General features: G+C 36.3%; 1 protein-coding gene across 44 annotated transcripts in view; it reads left to right on the top strand.

Moving 5' to 3' along the window:
• LOC106178963 (uncharacterized) overlaps nucleotides 1–20,162 on the top strand; it is a 59,794-nt gene extending 39,632 nt beyond the window's left edge. For 5 of the 44 annotated variants that reach the window (XM_086998026.1, XM_086998018.1, XM_086998020.1 and 2 more), the window contains 11 exons: nucleotides 1,203–1,271; nucleotides 1,930–2,715; nucleotides 3,561–3,638; nucleotides 4,770–4,838; nucleotides 8,288–8,326; nucleotides 11,053–11,124; nucleotides 12,838–12,933; nucleotides 14,384–14,533; nucleotides 16,265–16,390; nucleotides 16,765–16,958; nucleotides 17,425–20,162. In XM_086998026.1, coding sequence (XP_086854152.1) covers nucleotides 1,203–1,271; nucleotides 1,930–2,715; nucleotides 3,561–3,638; nucleotides 4,770–4,838; nucleotides 8,288–8,326; nucleotides 11,053–11,124; nucleotides 12,838–12,933; nucleotides 14,384–14,533; nucleotides 16,265–16,390; nucleotides 16,765–16,958; nucleotides 17,425–17,437 — 1,692 coding nt within the window. In that variant the 3' untranslated portion in view covers nucleotides 17,438–20,162. Of the gene's footprint in view, nucleotides 1–1,202; nucleotides 1,272–1,929; nucleotides 2,716–3,560; nucleotides 3,639–4,769; nucleotides 4,839–8,287; nucleotides 8,327–11,052; nucleotides 11,125–12,837; nucleotides 12,934–13,598; nucleotides 13,710–14,383; nucleotides 14,534–16,264; nucleotides 16,391–16,764; nucleotides 16,959–17,424 lie in introns of all 44 variants that reach the window. The other 39 variants (XM_086998015.1, XM_086998004.1, XM_086998043.1 and 36 more) reach the window with 37 other exon arrangements.
• Nucleotides 20,163–20,482: the final 320 nt, after the last annotated feature.

The raw sequence follows: 20,482 nt of genomic DNA, 5'->3' as shown, positions 1-20,482 counted from the left end.
AAATGTATCTTAATAGCAACTGTATGCTAATAATAATGATTCCAAGAGGGAAGTCCTTCCACAAAATAAGTACAGTGCATTTTGTCTGATATGCATGAGAACTTTGGTTATGGATTACTTATATGTTGCTTTTCAAATTTTCTGTATTTTATTCATTATTATTTTTATTTAAAATAGTCAACTATTGGCATTGATATGGTTTAAAAATAACTGATGTTAGAAAATATGTAATGCAACTATTGCAAAATGCTCACTGATCAACAGTATTTATATGTATAATGGCAGTGGACCAAGACTTGCACACAGACTATTGTGAGGGAGCATGGGTGGTTTCTTCATATATATTTATATAGCGCTTTGCATGGTGTAGTCCAACTAATAAAATGAAAATTTAAAAGAGAACTTATTCAATTGCTTGCATGTGTAATACATACTGAAAAAATTAATCTGGAGAAATATCTGAGGAATGTGTACAAGGAGGAAGACCATAAGGAGAAATAAAAAAGGGAATTAATTTTAACAAAAAATACAAAAAAAAAAAAAAAAAAAAAACTACTGATTGGTAAACACCATTACATTATGGATTCAAAATGGTTGTTACCCAGCTTTTTACAGGAGTTCATCTCAATCTGTTGAAGAACTGCCATGCGTGGATGGAATCGTGATGTATTACTGCTATGAACTGGGTAGATGTAGAATGTCATAGTTGTAGCTGTTACAGTAGTTGTTGCAGTCAGTAAAAATAAGAAGCATGCCTGTAGTGCTTTCTATTAGACTTTAAAGTGATATTTAGTGGTAAGGAGCCATAGAGTGCATGTGAGAGCATGTGGAAGCTTGAAAGTGTCCTTTGCTAAGGCTCATCTACCCAATAGGGTGAGATCTATCTCACCTAACACAATGGCGGCTGCGAGTGGGATACAACACATTGGAAACATTGTTCAAAACTACACAACTGGAACTGGGTATGCACACAGAATGGGGCTATCATTTATATGGTCTCTGGCTATATTGCATTTCCTATACACTTTACAGGCCTGGAGTGAGTTCTGTTCATGTCAGTAATCATGAAGTGAGAATCATTCACTATTTGATAGAATAAATAGATGTATCAAGAACTGTTATGTAGCTTAGTGATGTTGTGGGATGCCTTTAGCTTAACTTTTGCTTCTATGTTTGTATGTATGTATGCACACTAATTCTAGGAGCCAGGATTAACAAAGAAGGCATTTCAGAGGTCTGACCCTGCCTTTCTCAATAGAAATGTGGTTCAAGTAAGTAAAGTGGTCGTAAGCATGTGGCAGTTGCTCTTGGATTTTCTGGGGCATCAGTACAAAATCAAATTCCAGTATGAGCCGCATTTCAATTACTGTTCTTGTGAAAATTGTACATCTTTTGTACAGTTAGTCTCAGCATTATTGCTTGGTTCCTCTCTGTGGCTTTGTAGGGTGTATGATGTCCTGTTTGCAGACTTTTCAAAATGGCTGTCAATTTTAAATGGCCGCCTTTATTTAGCAACTGGGTGAAAAGAAAAGGGTGTTTCTTTTGCCATTGTCCCAAATATGTTATTGTTGTGCCATAGCATGTTTACAGCTGAGGGTTGTATTTTGCACAATAGAAATAGTGAGCACTCCAATACAGAATAACTCCTAGGTAGTCCATTTATCCATAGAGCATACAGAAGGTATATAGAGTAGTGGTGGTTTACATCAAGTTTTGATACTAACTTGTTTCTATGGTGCTCCCTCTGTACCTGCTGTGCAGTGAGCTGATTGATATTCATATTTAGCACATAGTTTCTTAGAATTATTTTGATTTTGTTTTGAGTAATTATTTTGATTTTATTCACCACTTCATTTTGCTCTTTGCGGTGCTTGATTTTTTACTTGCATTATAATGCTTACTCTTTTGTTGCTTGCTTTGCTTATTTAGACACCTAAATCAAATAGCCTAGAGAAGAACCACATCACCAAGTCACACAATTCGGATCAAAGGAATGTAGAACAAAAACCGAAATCGAGCATCCCAGAAATTTATCCCAAGCAACCACAGCCACATATACCTACATCTCACAGCCAAGAGAGGGGAGTGCTAGGACAGCACTTACTGAAATCGCGAAACAGCGAGAGAGAGATTGAGAAAGAACCACCCAAATCAGAAGTCCCAGAAATGAGCCCAGTACAGCAATATCTTCTGAAATCGCGTGGCTTTGAAAAAGAACAAGATAAACAAGGGCCGCCCAAGCCACGCAGCCCTGAGCTCAGTCCCTTACAGCAATATTTGCTGAACTCGCGCAGCACGGAAAGGGAGGCTGACAAACCAGACCCTCTGAAGACTGATGGCCGAGACATTGGACCAGTGCAGCAATATCTGCTTAGGTCAAAAAGTCAGGAAAAAGAACTTGATAAGCAGCCACCCCCTAAATCTCGCAGCCCAGAGGGTTTACGAATGGGGAATTTTTTGCTAAAATCGCGAGACTCTGATCTGGGACCCGTAGGGCCACACATTCTCAAGTCCCGCAGTCTAGAGAGAGAAGGCGATACGAACCACAAGGCTAAATTGACGACTTCAGATTCTGAGCACCAGGGGGCACCCAAGTCACGCAGCCTGGACAGACTGCCAGAGGGCCAACATGTGACTCTTCTTAAAGTGCATGATAAAGAGGGCCCAGTCATGAACAAATCCATGGCAATTTTGAGAAGACTACACTCAGAGATTGTAAGTTAATATATGGAATGTGTGCAGGTGATGGGACCAACAACTTAACATCAGGCTGGAAGCCATCTTTTTTTTTTTTAATAAGCTGTCATAGAAGACTAACTGTTATTGTTTATTTATTTATTCATTTATTTAATACATTTTTTCACCAAATACTAATAACCACCAAAGGATACAGTCAGCACTTCTTCAGCGGATGCAAAAAATGTTGTCTGATAACATATATTCAGATGGACAAGGCTGTTACTTGCAGTATTCTAACATTTCTTCTTCCTTCTGTTGCTTGCTTGTGAACAATTTTAAAGAACTATCCATGTGGCTTGAATGAGGTACATCCATTTTCCTGATATTTGCTAGGATTGCAGTTTTGATATATTAAGTGGGTTATAAGAATTTTCGTATCTTAATAGTTTCTTTTGAAATGCATTTGGTGGAATATAGAAGTAGGGTTATGTTAGGTTATAGTTTGGAGATCAGTGGAATATGAAGGCCGTGTATTGAGATATTCTTTGTTAGGGCAATTTAAGACATAAGAGTTTTCATTTTTTTAATGAAAAGAAATTACAAGATATGAAGTTTATATATTTATTTATTGTTATTTTGTTTGTGACACAAAGGGCTTAATTTTCAGAACTTACACACCAATCATCTCTTCCATCTTGGATTTGACAGCCATATTTGATATGTATCTAAATATGTAGTGGCACAGTTTACCAGTCGTTTTGAAAACCTTCAATTTTCCCTTCTTTCCTTTCTACTCTAGGGTACATGTATGTGCTGATAAACCAGGAAGATACAAGAGCTGTTATGTTCTATGATTTCACCAATTTGTCACATTATTTCAGGACAACAGGTTATCAAGTGACAAAGAAGGGCATAGATCCAATAAAAAAGATCTCAAACAAAGTGGTGGTAAAAGTAGAGTAAGTTTGGGTAGAAAATGGATGTAATCATTGTAATGTCTTTATATGTATTATCAGTATGTATATATTTTAAGCATTTATATTGTAAAGATTCTAAATATTGGTTCGTATTGTGAATTGTGTTGGTGTTATCAAACGTAGAAAACTGTTGTCAATAAATATGTACACTACACAAGTAAAATGCTGTTCAACCTTGCTGCTGAATTTAGCATAAGATCAGGTCTTGCTTTGAGTAGTTGGATGCTGTCATCAGCAGATTTTCAGATGGCAGGAAGAGTATTTATTGCTTTTTGGGAGCCAGGATGAACTTTATTTCTCTCTCAGTCTGCTAAATATGATAGGCATGCAGGGATCGCTTTTTGCATAAGAAACTGAAGCATGAGCTTTGTTGGCACTTATATCATATGAATTTGCAACAGGAATAAATTGATTACGTTGTTTATTACTAGTATCATGGATATTAGAATTCTGCTTTTGGAAGGTGGGGTTTGAGGATTGAATGCATATTTTGAAAGAACGTGGAGGGATTGCTTTAGAGCCTTGGGTAGCAGGTCCTGCATCTGCTGAGGCATGTGCTTGAGTCAGACTGAGATTAAGTGGGCTTGTATAAATATATATCATACAGCATTAAATAAATACAGCATTTTTACGCCAAAAAAAATCACTATCACCTAGTGATGACTCAGACAAAGTTTGAGAAGTCTGGATTGTTATGAAGTACTCTAACAAATGGATAAATCTTGCAGCATCTTGTATATTATGCATATTTAGCAGTCGTGCTAATACTAACATGGGTAGGAGCACAGTATCCTATTTTCCCTGCATTGCATGGAACAAGCCCATAGATGGCAGCACTTGGTGGCACTGACAGTTTGCATGTACTGTATATATCCACACCTGGTTTTCATGCAACAGGGTATATTATATCCATTCATATATATACACATATGATAACTATGGGATAGAAACACTGCTTGCATGACACTCACTACCTGCCTTGGGAATGAATATATCCATAGCTTCCATATATAGCCTACACTGCACTATGGGCATATATATATACTCGCTGAAGCACGATATTGTCTCACTGATTTGTTGGCAGTTTTGACTATAGAGGGCTCTGTGTTCTAGGTGGACAGCACACAATCCTCGGAAGACGTCCGTCAGCCAAAAGTCAATCCACAGCTCAAAAGGCGAGATGTAAGTGACAGGCATGCTGGCGTTATTCAGATCTATACTGAGCAGTGAAATCATGCTGTGATGTTTTGTTTGTTTATTCCTTGTTGTTGTTGTTGTTTACTCCTTTAGATATTTGATTATCACTGTTTGAATGTGTCTGTGTATGTGTGAGTGAGTGTGAGAGAGAGAGAGAGAGAGCTTGTAGGAGTGCACACTTTTTCGTGTGTATGTCTTGTGTTTTTTGCTCTCTGTCTCAATGAATTTGGGTATGTATCACTGTATATATGAGAGAGAGAGAGAGAGAGCATTTGTAGCTTCATGTGTGTAACCATAACTTCTCTCAGTGGAGAACTAAGCCTGAATCATTGTAGATAGAGCAGCTGAAGAAGGCAACGGTAAAACGCAGCTCCAAGGAACACCAGGCCATACTGGCAGAGCTTCACGGAAACCAGCTCTTTGTAAGAACAACGCATGCTGCTCTTCTGGGGGGAAAAAGATATATTATGCCCCATTCTCTTTTTCCTTTATATACAAATATAAACCCAAGTCTGTATGCTGTACGTGGTTTCTGAGCAAGTTTCCCACCAATGGGTTCCTTAAACTCATATATGACAGAGGATTCTTGGTGTCTGGTGCATGATTACAATGATTATGGAGCATGTACACTCCAATTATAGAAAAAACTCCAACCAACTGTTTTGGTATGGGAAGTGGATTTCCAAGATGGATGATGATCATCATCATTGAATATATGTACTTCTTCAGATAGTGTGCCCCAGTCTTAATATTATATTGTTCCTTTGCTTCGAGAATGCTTAATGGGGTAGTGAGGTTCTGAAGAAAAAGTTTTTCTGTCATGTGCTAGCACATTCAAAGAGAGCATGGTTCATGGTTTTATATTCTCAGAAAATTTTGAATTCCGCTTCCTTTTTATAGACAGCTAGAATCATCAACATCAGTATGATATGAATGCCATAAAATGTTTAAGAGGCAGTTATTGAAGTCAGAGTTTTTCAGTACCTGCATGACTGCAGTTCATGTCCAGACTGCTGAAGTTCTTGGTCATGGGGTCACATTTTGCTGGAGGCTATTCTTCCATATTCATACTGGTTCTAGCATGGTTACAGATGTGGAGAATACTATGACATTTTTATTCCTTTGGTCGGTCAGAGCCCTTAAAGATAATAGTTTTGATTAAAAGTATCATTTACATCATTCTTTTATTATGTAAACCCGTTTTTGAAAAGAGAGAAGCATCATTCAGCCAAGTAATGGGAATATGTTGTTGTGCAGTAATGAGTAGCTTTGTTGAAATCTGCATCACATGATCTATAACTTAGTAGATGTTATAGTCAATAGTTATAGGCAACACAAATATGCAATGAACTGATCTTTCACATCCAGCGAAAGCGCAGCTTTGCCAACCCAGAAGGGGATCAGTGCAATGCCACAACAAGTGAAGGAGGTGGAGACTACGATTCATTCTCCCAATCAGATATAGACTCCCTGCTGCGCTTTGCTGCCATGCAGGACACCTCGAGCCCTAGACTTTCCCGCGCCCCATCTTCTGTCAACCAGGAGTCTCCACCTACTGTGTCTGGCCAAGAGGAGCCAAGTGATGATTCCCAGAAGCCCTCCCCTTCTCTTTCCCTTTCTTCTTTCTCCTCCTCCTCTTTTGCCTCTTCCAAATCCTCTTTTCTCCGTAAAGAGAGGAAGAACTCCGGCCAGGAGATCACGGTGGTTGAGGTCCACCCTTTCAACCCCCACGAGGGAATCAAAGATGGCGATGATGAAGAAGGCTTCAGCAGCCTGGATACAGACTACGAGAAGAGTGACATTGAGACCGAGCCAGAAGAGTTTAATTTCTCTGAAGCTGATCTGATGGGTAGCTATTGCAACCACTCAGAGGCTCTCACCGACTTCTACAGCTCTGTTGAAGATTCGGATACAGATATGGGTACACTTAAGGACTGGAACTCCCCTATGCCTGCAACAAAACCTGCCGAATCCAACAAGAATGTAGGTGGCACCACATTTGGGGCATGCAGCTTATATATTTAAACTGAAGGATAGAGGATAGATGGAGCCACATGATAGAATACGAAGATTGTGACTTTGTGTTGGTGAAAAGCTGAAACTGCATTAATGTTGAGATTGGTGGATAGGTGGTAAATTATGTTGCTCGTGGATGGGTGGAATCACATTCTCTGTAATATGAATGCATTTTATGTCATATAGGTTACAGCATCTGCGCAAGGCAATGGCATGAATTCTTATATCCAAAAATAAAGGAGTTAATGCAATGTTTAATTTGTAAATGTTTTCTTAGTATAACTAGGCATTTAAAGTTTTATTGTAGGGGAGAGGACAGGAATGGTGCATGGTATCCAAGGTTAAGAGCCTTTCCACCATATTTGAAAATGACCTACACTTTCCATGTGGAACTGTATATTTTTAGGGAAAAAGTCCTTGCATGAGGAAACATATTATGCCCATTGGCAGATCCACCTTCTCTTCTAAGTTTACTAATGCCAAGCAAATAAACCAGAAAACAAACCATTCGAGTTGTTAACCTTGGTACTCTGCCTTCAGGCCTTCATCCCCACCCAACCATAATCCAACCCCACCCCTGCAGGAAACAAATATTGGATCTGCCAGTGTAAGCACAACTTCCACCCAAATTATCAGGAGTAATCTAAACTGACATTAAGTAACACGTTAGGGAAAAAAGTTAAGATCAGTTACAAATGGCTTGACGGGCATGTTTTTTTGTTTTTTTTTTAAATTTTCCATAGCATGGTGAACAAAAGCAGTCAGTGAAGCTGCAGGGTTTTGTTTTGAGTTGCTTGAAAATCATGGGAGACGTATTCCAACTTGAAAAACAACTGGGTCGCATATTGTTGAATGTGGAATTGAATATAGCATTTCAGTTCAAGTATATGGAAAATGTTGGGTGACTTGCGATTGGGTTCTGATCAAAATATACATAAGCTGTCTGAATGTTGCTCTCTTTTGTTGAAATGTTACGGATCTGTCCTAGTTTTGGGACAGCGTGCTGGTATCACAATTTGGATGTAGACTTTTTATAAGATTCGTCACATTTTTCAGCTTTATTTCCAGCCGTTTTGTCCTTGATTGGGTACATACCATACTACAAAAATATCGTGTATTTGTCTGAGTGCCACATTTCTTTGTGTCTTTTTCACTAATTCTTAATTTATTTCAGTCAGATGTGTTCTTTGCTTTAATGAGCAGAAAATAAGATTTTTTTTAATGTATATCGTGATATCCTTTGTCAGTGTAGTGTATGTTGTCCAGTATTTTATACATATTGATATAAAAAGCACATCAAAATAAGTCCATTATAATGGGATCATGCAAGGATTCTTCTGAATACATTCTTGTTCAATGTTGCTGTTCCTCTTTTCATTTAAAAGAAATTATTATTATTATTATTATTATTATTTCAGACCCCACAGCCAGTTCCACAGAAAAACAGAGATAGCAAAGTAAGTCACAGAATATGGTGTGTTTTTATGGATTAAGAAAAACAGTTTTTATTTTATAATATTTATTTATTCTTGGAATTACTCTTTGTGTTTTTCTGTTGTGTTAGATATGGGTATGAGTATTTATTAATTTATTTATTTGAAAGTGTTGTCCAACAGTGAGAAAGTGCTGAAAGATTCTTGGTTGGAGAAGGAACAAGATACCTTCAGGTTAACACAGGATAGTGTTTCCTGAATACGGCTGATGTTTATAATTTTTATAACCTGTGTCTTACTCAGTTATTTGCCCTTTTCGAGTTTAATCAGTTTCATTTTCCCACAAAAATGTTTCATACATGAAACGGACTTCATTTTTCAAACTTTTGAATTATAATTTTAAATATTGCTTATTAGGCAATATTTTGTAGAAAGTGAATAATTTGTTTTATTAGAAAATTTTAAGTCATTATTGTATTCAGGGAAGACCCTGATCAAGGAACTCCTGCACCATTCCCATTTGCACCGCATTTGCACAATCTTGAAAATGATGAAGTCAAAGGAACTGAACTAACCTCAGTGTTTGTGCCAGTTACTAACAAAAAATTTTTCATTTTAGCTGATTTCACATGTTATCATTCATTATGTATGTCACAATTATTTTTGAGAAACAGTACATTTCCAGAATTTTCTTCATGCTGTCATTTCATTTGTTTCTGTCTATATTCATTGCACATATGCCATACTGAGGGTTTTCAGAACATGTAGGTGTATTTAAGGTAGATCGGTCGTTACGTAATTTGACGATTTGCGCAATTTCAGCGCATCGTCAATCGTCTCTAACGACACTTCAGTCTGTTTTATTAATTTAAGGAAATAAAACAATTATCTATAAGATAAACACACATTATCAACTTGTCTGTAACTCTGTATGATCGATACAGATTTTCGACAACGTTTGTCGACTATGATTCCATACGACAACTGTAGCACGTTCATAGACTTGCCCTTCAAGAAATCGTCGAAATAGCTCCTTTTCCAATTTGAATTAGCACTAGAAAATGTATGACAGCTAAAGCTCACAAATTATGCACGTAGGTGCTATGTCATGTAAAGAATAAGTGTTGTAAATTCCAATCAAAGCGGCTGCGTATATTTTGAGGTAGAACGCCCTGAATGTGCTGCTGTAGTTTAGATTTCGACGAAAACCGGAAGTGCGTCGTAACGCCACTCATTTGGAAATTTGGACTGAGAAATATTTCGTAGCTTATACAAATGTTCAGAAAATGGCCGTAGGGTCTACAGCTTGAAGAAAATTCATTAATCAAAATTGAAACTGCGTTATATTATACAGAAATATTGTGCACTTCTGACCTTGACTTGTCAGTGTAAACAAAGTGTACTGAACGCACCGCAAGCAAGCACGTGAATGCCGCATTTGATACTTTGTATCAGACGCTTCATTTTACTTGACAACACAGTGTTTACGATGTCACGTTCATGTTATATTCATTAATAAATAACAACGGCAATAAACTATTTTCATATGCATGAGTATTTCCCTTATTATTCTCTTCAATAATTTTGTTGTAAAGTTAATGGCTTACACCTTCTCATCAGTTTGACAAATCTGAAAATAGCTGAGTATACTCACTTCAACTGTTAAACATAACGAAAGTTTTAAATGTAGGCCTACTTAGATGTCTCTTCACACACACACACACACAAAAAAAAATCATAAAAAATAACGATTTAGTGAAAAACACCCATTTTCCCATTGATTTGAATGGGGACTTCCGACTAGTGCGTCACGCAGGGTGTACAGGTAACGCACTTCAACTTGGCGTAGTTGTCTTATTTGGTCGGTGACCCCCAACTTTTTTGGCAAAATTAAAATCTACTTGGATGCCTCTTTACACAAAAAAAGTTTTTTTTTTAATTCAAACGTTAGAAAAATCATAAAAAATAACGTTTTGGTGAAAAACACCCATTTCCCCATTGATTTGAATGGGGACTAGTGCGTCACGCAGGTTGTAGCGCACTTCAACTTGGCGTAGTTCTCTTATTTGGTCGGTAACCCCCAATTTTTTTGGTAAAATTTAAATGTACTTGGAGGCCTCTTTACACAAAAAAATTTTTAAAAAAATTCGAACGTCAGAAAGTCATAAAAAATAATGCTTTAGTGAGAAAACACCCATTTTCCCATTGATTTGAATGGGGACTAGTGCGATATGCAGGGTGTATCATATTTGGGGCTAGTTCTCTTATTTGGTCGGTGACCCCCAATTTTTTTTGCAAATTTTTAATGTACTTGGGTGTCTCTTCAAACAAAAAAAAATTTAAAAAAATTCGAACGTTGGAACATGTAACGACCGATCTACCTTAATTCACTGGCTTTTTTAAATTTCAGGTGTGCACCAAATGGGTTTTAATACTTTATTTATGTTTTTCAATGTATCTCTCAATATTATATGATGCAAACTTCTCTCAGCACAAGCACTGAAAATCTGCTGTGTTAGCTTGTGGTTATTGTGATAAATGGCCTTTCTCAGTTGAGATGACTGACCATTGACTTAATGACCATTTGCTGACCGTTGACCATTCTTATTTAAAGACGTCATTGAGGTTACCAACAGAATTTTTTGTTGCTTGTGCTTAGAGACTTTCTCTACAATAATTCACACACCATACTGATTAAAAATTACAGTTCTTTTTATTATTATACTATTATTATTCTTATTAATTCACAGCAGTTAACGCCTGGTGTTAACGTACATCGTTCACCATCTTCACCGCCAATACAAAATGAGCGCGATGGCCCTGTAAGTTTGCTGCATGTCTCTGCAGGCTAAGGCTGTAGAAATATACCACATAGCATATATCATATTATAATCAAATCACAGCAATTAAATGAATAGATAGCTATAGGTATACATGTTATAAGTTTGCTTTCTTTAACAGTTGAGGATCATGAATGGTCTTTCAAGTAACCTGTTTTTTATAACGTGTTACTATATTTATTTATTCATTTACTGATATGAGTTCTACCGTGGTATCAAGCTCACTATTTTAATCCATGGCTTTTAAGATAGATAGATATATATATATATATATATATATATATATATATATATATATATATATATATATTACTTATTTATACTATATATTATTCATGGGGTCTGGGATGAATATATTATGTAGGTCAAGAGGATGTTCATTGACATAGATAGAGAAATAAAATCAACTGTCTTAGCAAACTGTTTTCCTAAATTTGAACTTAAAATTTTGAAATTCAAATTTTTATCAGCCAAAAGTGATTCATTTATTTTTGTTCTGCGTAATTACTGAATGTGTTAAAAATATACGACAACATGAAAAAAAAGATAAAGAAACAGTTTGGTAAGGTTATATAGGGGGAGGGGAGGATTTAGACTGCTAATTATCACAGGGTAATATGCTAGATATGAACACAGTAGTATTGATGGGTAGGCAGTGAAATGCTGTAGTTGTCATGTCAGGTGCTGGGAGTGTGGTTGTTGTTCTTGGCACATTGCATTAGTTGTGATTTTAAACACATTTTAGCTGTAACTGTTGAGAATGTAGTGATGTGTGTGTAACTGTGGTGTAGAGGTGGTCATTGTGCTTGAGGTTAATCATAAAGAAGCCTGACAAAACATAACCGCACTGCAAATATAAATAATAACATTAACATGCTGAATAGTTTGAAGTTACGAATTTGAGATTGGAACAGGTGATTTAACTTTATTCACAAAATTACAGTTCTGGGTATTAAAAAAATTAATGAGTATGCATCAGTTTTACTAATTGGAAAAAAATAGTTTTTGCTTTGTAGAAAAGAAACCCCTGGGCCATTAATATTTATAGTACATCTGATAACAAGAATATTGATTAATCAAAACACCACTTTTGTGGAGTGACACAACTTATTTTAATGATGATAAGAAATCACAAATAAAATCATAAAAATGAATTAATTTATTTTCACCTTGTAACAGTTTTATTCAAAACATTTTTCATTCACTGTAAAACTTAAGCTGTTTTTTTTTTTTTTCGTTTACTGCAAAACTTAAGCTGTTTGTGTACAACTAATCTTTGCTTAACATTCTCAGATATTTTAAAAGCTCACATAATTGCAATCCTTTGCAAGTGCAAATATTCACAGTTTTTTTCACCCATTTGCAGCCTGGCTTAAATTCACTCCTTAGCACAGTTTTGGGATAGGCCAAAGACAGTTTGAACATTTTTTTATGTCCAACTGTTCACGATTTTTGAGTAGTAAAGCTTAGCAGCCACTTATCAATCGTTGAACTGTTGCAAAATTTATTTTGGAGACAAGTTCATACAGTTAAAATATGCTGCCTCCCAAAACTTGCATGCAATTTGAAAAAAATACAGAAATTTCTGTAGATTTTTTCATTCTTATTACTCGTTCCAAAAGACTTTGCTACAGGAGTGAAAACTGCTTCAATATTGAACTTTGTCTGAGAACTTTCCACACCCTTTTACTCTAGGCACGTCGAGGCCATCATGGTCGTAGTGAATCACAACCTGTCTACCCAAATCACGGCCGACTTAGCTACCTACAAAACAATAACAACAAATGGAGTGTAAGTGCATGGTTATATGATACAAGGCTTATGATTGGCTTGTGGTTTGAGAGAGGATACATTTGCATAATATATAGTACATTGAATATGATAGGCTGTTGCTTTATCTTAAAGGATCAGACAAAGGATGTGTTATTTAGTGCTGCCCACAGCAGTATTGATAGGTATTGTAGATATCAGTCACACAGGATGCAAAATATGACCCAGATATATTATTAAATGATATTTTGTAAATATTTGTATTGTGAATCATGTTGCATGTTGCTGCATGAAGAATGAACTATGTTATTCAGTGACAGTGAAATTGCACGTTGACATCATATTTTATTTATCAATTCCATGTCAGTGAATGTTAGAAAAATAATTCATAACTTCTCCCAGATGTGTGATAATGCGATAATTGTTTTGTCATATGGAATGCAGTATTTTACCATTTAATATGTTAACAAAAACGAGTGATGAATTAATTGCAAATAGTAATTGATTTATTAAGAGTGTTTTTTACCTTCTTAACATCGGATTCTTTGAATTGATGTGTCGTTTACTGTTTTTGTAACTGTTTGTGATAGTGAATAACCTTCCATTTCCAGAGCTTGTTCTTGGCTTTTTTGTTGTTTTGTCATGTGTCCGTGTTGCATTGATGATTATTGTTTCTCCATGTGTAGCAGCCAATAGTTCTACCTCGACCCAAATCCCAATATGACCTACCAGCTCAGGGTCCCGACCTCCAGGCCGGCTTAAGACGAGTTGCTTCGCATAATAACGCCTTTACTCCAGTAAGTTTTAGCCCAAAGGCTGCTGACCCAAAGGCTTCACTTCAGCAAGCGTGACATCACATGAAATGTGTGACATCACATAAAATGTGTGACATCACTCCAAGTGCGTGACTTCACCACGGGTGATGGATTAAGTTGAAGTGGCATACTTTCTTATCATACTGACATGGGCAATTCTTGAGACCACTTCACAAAATCATTTTGTGTCATTCATGATTTATTATTATTATTTTTATTTTCTCATTCTCTATAATTTGTCTGTTTCACATAAAAGCAGAATAAGTTTTGTTTTGGAGAGTAAACTAAAAGATGGAAACTGAATTTTTTTTCTATAAAATTAATAATCAGAATTGGAGAAACCAACTGTTGTCAGTGTTAATTAAGTATGTCACTGCTTGATCAGAGTCAAGGGAGGCATTTCTAGTCAGCTTATAACCGCTTAACTCGGTATAACTCATCTCAGCAGTAATACAACCTTATGTGGGACATCAGAAGGACTAGTTTGATTCCTGTGGCTAGTATGGTCTGCTGAGGTGTGCTAAGTTAAGTAGTTATAATCCGACTGTTAATGCGGACAGAGTTCGTCAAGTGGTCACAAAACCTCGGCCATACATGCCAGGTTGTTTTTGTCACGTTCACAAAATATTCACGCCATGTTTTGCTGTGTGTGTTAGGAAGAAAACGTTGTTGATCCTGCAGAGGATGAGGTATCCGAGAGTACTGAGCTTTACCCTGTGCGGCGTGCTGCATCGCAGGGCAGTGCCCTAGAGTCGGTAAAACCAGTGGTACGCCGCGCTGGCTCAGTTAATAGTGCATTGGAAGCAGTAAGTCGAGGGTTTCACCCTCATCGTAGTAAAAAGAAACCTACTGCACAGCTCTTTCTTGCGGTCACTTCTTTATTCCAAATCACCTGAAATTTCACTCTGCAGTTCCTTCCTGGTGACACTGATTATGTCTTTGTACTGTTTGTTCAATGTACGTGGATATATATATATATTTGTGTTATCCTCTTACTGTGAGAACATATATAAACACTGATAACAGTTTTCCTGTAGCTTTATATTAATGGAGTGGTTGGTTACGTAATTGAATCTGTAAGAAATATAATCTAGTAGATCACTATTGCCGAGTTCACATACAGGTCTACTTTAAACCAGAAATTGATAAAAAGGATGTCATTTGATGTCCCTTGCTTTGCACTGCCTATTTTATCTTTTTATAGTACCCCAGCTTGTCATATGGCAGTGCTTCCACCTCTAATATTTGATTTTTTTAAAGGTCTAAAAATCAGTGGCATTTCTAATGAAATATTCCAAATTATCCTCAGTTTTCCTGGTTTGTATCAACCTGCATTTGAATTGTCCTCTTTCTAGAGGCAGTCCTGAAACTATTTTGCATACTAGTTCCCTTTTATTTGGGTCTAAAGAAGTTCTGTATGAGAACACGGCTTGAGAGGCTTAGCATAACATCTGTTATATAGCATACAATAATATTTTCTATTATAATTCTACTACCACAGCCAGTTCCTGTGTTTTGAGGTGGTTCCAACATAGAATGTATTAATTACCTGTAATACTAATTAGTCAAACTTTATTGCAGGGCAATACTTCTAATTATGTAATGTTCTTTGGGTCTAAGGCATATTTCTGTATTATAGTCTGTTCTCAAAAAATTCCAATGTAATGTCTGGTAGAGGGATACATGTGCTGCCATCTGTAGGGCAACTTTACTGTGCTGCCACCTATTGTTCAATGCATATTGTAGTCATGGCAACCTTAGGAAGGTTTCAATGCTTCATTAACATTCACTTTTTCATTGTTCTTTATAGATTGTACACCAGGCTGGGGATTTAACACTTGTACCAATATTTTCTTCAAATTTACAATTGTTTGAGTTATATGAATATTAAACAAGGCAAAATATTTTAGATCCAGCCCTTTAGTCACTTAGTTTATTATAGTCTGCTTCATATGATAGTATGAATAATTTAATTACGTGCTTTTGAATTTTTGGGTAAAGAAATATTTTATTTTCATATTAAGTTTAAATATTTGGTTTCATTTGGTCATAATCATAGCTGTAAGTAGTTCTTAACAGATTGCATAATCTTCATGATATTCTAACTGTAACATGGTGTATATTTGCCATATTTGTTGTCATCCCGCCCACTATTGTTATGTAAAAAAACTGTGACAATTGTTGTAAATGCAATCATGCTGTTGTGAATTTGGACCCAGTGCCTACGGAATCTGCTGTATATAGCTGGTTTTGTGAACAACATGCTTGCACAAGTTAAGATTTAAGTTTCAATGCCAAACACATTATCTACACTTCATCTAATCTCGCCCATCAGTCTAAAGTTCTCCATCTACTGAGAAGAAGAATAAAGCAAGAGAAATAATGATGGCATCACCAAAGCCAGTATGCGATAAAATTGTTTTCTGAACAATTGACACAGTTCGTTGCATGTTCCTCATCTTCACTTTCATACCCATGGATTGTTGGCAAATAGTATTTTAATACTTGTTTTAATGTAGTCTTCCCATTTGTTCCAGTCTGGTCGACCTGCTTCGCGCGTTCCATCCCAAACCTCCCCAACCAATGAGAGAATAGAGCTGCCGCCAGCGGCTCAAAGGCCGACGTCCTCTCTGACTACAGTCATATACCCACTGATGCAAGATGTAAGTTATAAAAAAAAATCATCAGTTTGGAAAATAACTGAGATCAAAGACCCTACTGTCACAACCTGTATAGCATTCAGACTGTAGATGGCTGATGACACAATGAAATGTCTCTTGTGGGTAAAAAATAATTCCTAAGTTTGTGACAGAAGAGCTTTTCGTATCTCTGTACGAAGTCATGATTTCAGTAAAGTTGGGTCATCTTAGTACAGCCCATCTTTGAGTATGATTTGATTACAATTAACACAGTGTGAGTATAGTAGAAAATTGGGATGTCCACCAGACTTACAACTTGGACCTGAAAATGCCCTGATATTATTATTATTATTAATATTATTATTATAAGCTACATATTGTATTTTTTCACATTCTAGCTTCGAGAGAGACATAGGAATTCAGGACATCCACAGCATGGGGAAGCGATTGATGAGTTACGGAAAGCATTTGATCATGTAGAGCGCTCTTCGCCTGGTATAACAGACATATTAGTATCAGAAGTAGTACAGCGGTTAGGAGGTGCTTCACTTAGTGATGGGCAAATTACACAAGCTATTCAGCGAGTAAAAGGGTAAGTTATTGCTCAGTTTTAATGGACTGTTTATGGTATTGTATTGCCTTAAATTTTTCCACTAAAAATGAAGTAATGTATGAGTAAGTAATGGAATTAATGGCTTAGACCACAATTTTTTTTTCCTTTAGATTTTCAGTGAAAGCCTGCAACTATTCACTTGACTAAGTTGAGGTATAAATCTCAGTAGATTGATAATAAGTACATTTCTGAAAAGTAGTCAGTGTGACACCAGGAAAGTGTTATTTGAATTTTTACACCGAAATCCCTTACACAAAATCTCAGGGCAGTCAGTTGACTGATGTGAGCTGGCTGGTCCATGTGAGTAGTATTCATTAACCTTAAGAGTGAGTAGTATGTAAAGTTAATGAAAACTGCTGTTTAAGTTGAATCATAACTACCAGACAATAATGTATTCAGTTAATTTACTTTAAAAAACTGACATTTTCATTTCGTCACTTTTCAGGAGGGCAACGTAGGATAGAATTTAATACCAATGTGACTCTGATCAGGCTGTCCTGTCCTAGGTGGCAGCAGCAGTCTTCCTGTATTTGCCGTCCCAGAGAGGGTAGTCAAGTGCAGACAGTTTCCGTGGAGACGGCACCCTCTGACTGTTATAATTGAGAAGAGGATCAGTTGACAGGAAGACAAAGTTTTAGTATAAACAGCAGGATGCAAAACACTTGAGATATGAAAAGTTCATTGAGTGCAGTTTTTGTCAGAAATTAAAAGCATTTAGAACAGGCATGGATGTGAGGGTATTAAGCAACATCACGTGGCACAAAGTGACCAGGAAGGGCCATTAATATTACTGCAGTATAAGTAAGCCATTGATTATAACAGGACTCATCTTGTTAGTGCGGTTGTCACTGAAAAAAGGATTTCTGGAAAGATGATATTTCAATGGGGAGCCTTCCAAGTGTGTTGGATCACAGAATAGGTCACATGACCTTCATCTACCAAGCTGTCAGTGCCAATAAAATGCTGCAGGGAATAAATGAATAAAAGCAGTATAGTCAAGCTGAGGGCATTGCATTCAGTAACCTTTTCCACTGTAGGTGGCACCACAAAGTGTACACTATAGATGGAGCCACTATGACTAGTGATTATGATTAGTTGGTCCCCAATCCATGACAGGCTAGTTTATTTTTCCACAATATTAAGACCTAATTTGCACAAAGCTGGACCATTTGTCCAGACCTTAAATTAACACCATTTACAAAAATTCAAATTCATTAGCATCCGAGGCAATGGCTCTGCTAAGTGAAAGGGAACACATCTGGTGCACTTAGAATTTTATAGAAAGGAAATTCAGTAAATGGGCCATTGGGTGCACATTGGACCTGTGTTCATCTTGATGCTGATTGACCATTATTTAACTTTGTATCTTATATTTCTGCCCACCTGTACTAGTAAATACTCCTCTCTCCGTCTCCTGTCGAGGGGCATCCGTCTAGCTGTCAATGGGTTCCAATTAGTGGAACTAAAATGACTAATATATTGATTGTTTAGAGGACTCCAGTATTGTCAGGCATTTACTTTCCTTCTGCTAGAATTTTCTCAGAATATTTTTTTAATCAATTAATTAATTTTTTAGTTCATTGCTAATTTTGACGTTTGGAAATCCCAAGTAATGTGACCACAAGAAATGTTCTCATTAGATGAGCATGGAAGTATATTACTTACCAATGAAACATGGGACTGTCTTGACTCTAGGCCCTCTGGTGGTTTGTAGTTTAGTTAATGTTGGACCAGGGTGCACACGTGTTCCTCCATGTTAAGGACGGAATTCAGTTATGTCTTAGAAAGAATAAATGTTGCTGTAAATATGGAACTGCTGCCAATGTAAAAATAAAACTTAAGCTTGTGTATAGATAATATATAATTTAAAGATAAGACTTTAATGAGAAAGTATCTTAAGAGGGACACAGTGTGTGAGTGGTGCAGCTATACAAAATGTCACCTTTTTGAAGAAAAATGGCTCCAGTTATTTATAGAAAATGTACCTCCAGATTTCGTTATTAGGGCATATTGGGTATTTTGATTATTCTTATCATTATCGGGTATGTTTTTATTTTGTGAATAAGAACGTTTTGTTTTAAGATTTCATGTAAGTTAATTTTAAATATTGAAATCTGGCATTTGTTAACAGTAAGTAACGAAGTGGGCAGGTCAACTTATATATGTATTAAAAAATGGATGAGCTGAGTTGGTAAAGTACAGGGGAAAAATGTAGTAGTAAATAACTGCACACTTTTGGACTAAACACCCAGAAACAGACCATGTTTTTCATTTTTTTTTCTTATCTTGATGACAGTCTGAGGTGACATGAGATCTCATGAGAAAACTAGATATTTGAAAGTTGTTTTTCTTCCATGGTTGTGCGTATGGTTATATAATTCACAGAAGGACAAATGCCTGGTAATGAATTGGCGGAATTTAAGAATGGCATATTTTCTGATACTTTTGAGATGGGTCATGATGAAGGGGTTGTTTGGTCCTCTTCATAGGCCTAGATTTCTTGATTTTTTAGGGTTAAAGCAAAAAAAAAAAGTGTGATGGGTTCTCGTTCTTTTTACCCCAGTTCAAATTTTTCAACTCAGATATGTGTTGATTGTTAAATTATTTCAAATGAAACTATATTGTGTAACATACGATGGAGAGAGAAAGTCGGAGAGAAAGTCATGCTCGTCATTTCTTCTCATTTTCAAATTGGGCATTTTGTGGACCCTTTTTGTGTGGTTTGATAAAGAGGCAAACAGGATTTTTTTCTTGCATATTCTAAAAACTCCCTTCTCATTTTAACCCCCCTCCCCTCGATTATTGATTTGTAGGCTGATCGAAGCTTTGTTTAAAACAAAATAAAAAAGTTAGATTAATGGAATCATTTGCTGTAATAGAGCCAAATAATACATGTAAACAGCTCGAGTTCTCATTTTATTTACGTTTTAAATTGGAGGCTGTTGAATAGAGTGTTTATTCTACTTTTTATTAATTAAACCAGACTGAATATTTGAATGGTGTTCTGGCCTAATCTCACGTGTCCTACTGGACGATGGTCAATTGGACGTGGTGATTGGGAAGAACTTTGTAATATATATAAATATATATAAAGAGAAATATAAATAACATTAATAATAACTATGTACAACTTGTTGATTGAAAGGATTCCCTTTCAGAATAAATGAACTAACGACATTTTAATGTGGTGCTGCCTTTTGTGTTGTTATTTGCGGTAAATTGAAAAATGATGCTTCAAGAAATGAAACGTCGTGTTTCATTTTGTAATGTGCAAAATTTTAATTTGTGATAGGCAATCCATTGAAAGTCCAAAATTTTGGTTAAGTGACGTACACGAAAACACGCAGAGACTCCGTCACAATCTGTCTTTCACATTTAAAACCAATTATTTAAAACGAAGCAAAGCAACATGTAATCGATTTTCACCGTTATCTGATACATCTGTGCAATTTTCATTGTACTAAAAATACTGTTTCGCGAGAAAGACTGTGCATTTCTTGCAC

This window comes from Lingula anatina, chromosome 10 (assembly GCF_051362555.1).
Source record: "Lingula anatina isolate TDL-2025a chromosome 10, LinAna3.0, whole genome shotgun sequence".
Lineage (NCBI taxonomy): Eukaryota > Metazoa > Brachiopoda > Lingulata > Lingulida > Lingulidae > Lingula > Lingula anatina.
Note: the sequence above shows the minus strand (reverse complement) of the source record. Positions and strands in the feature narration are given on the sequence as shown.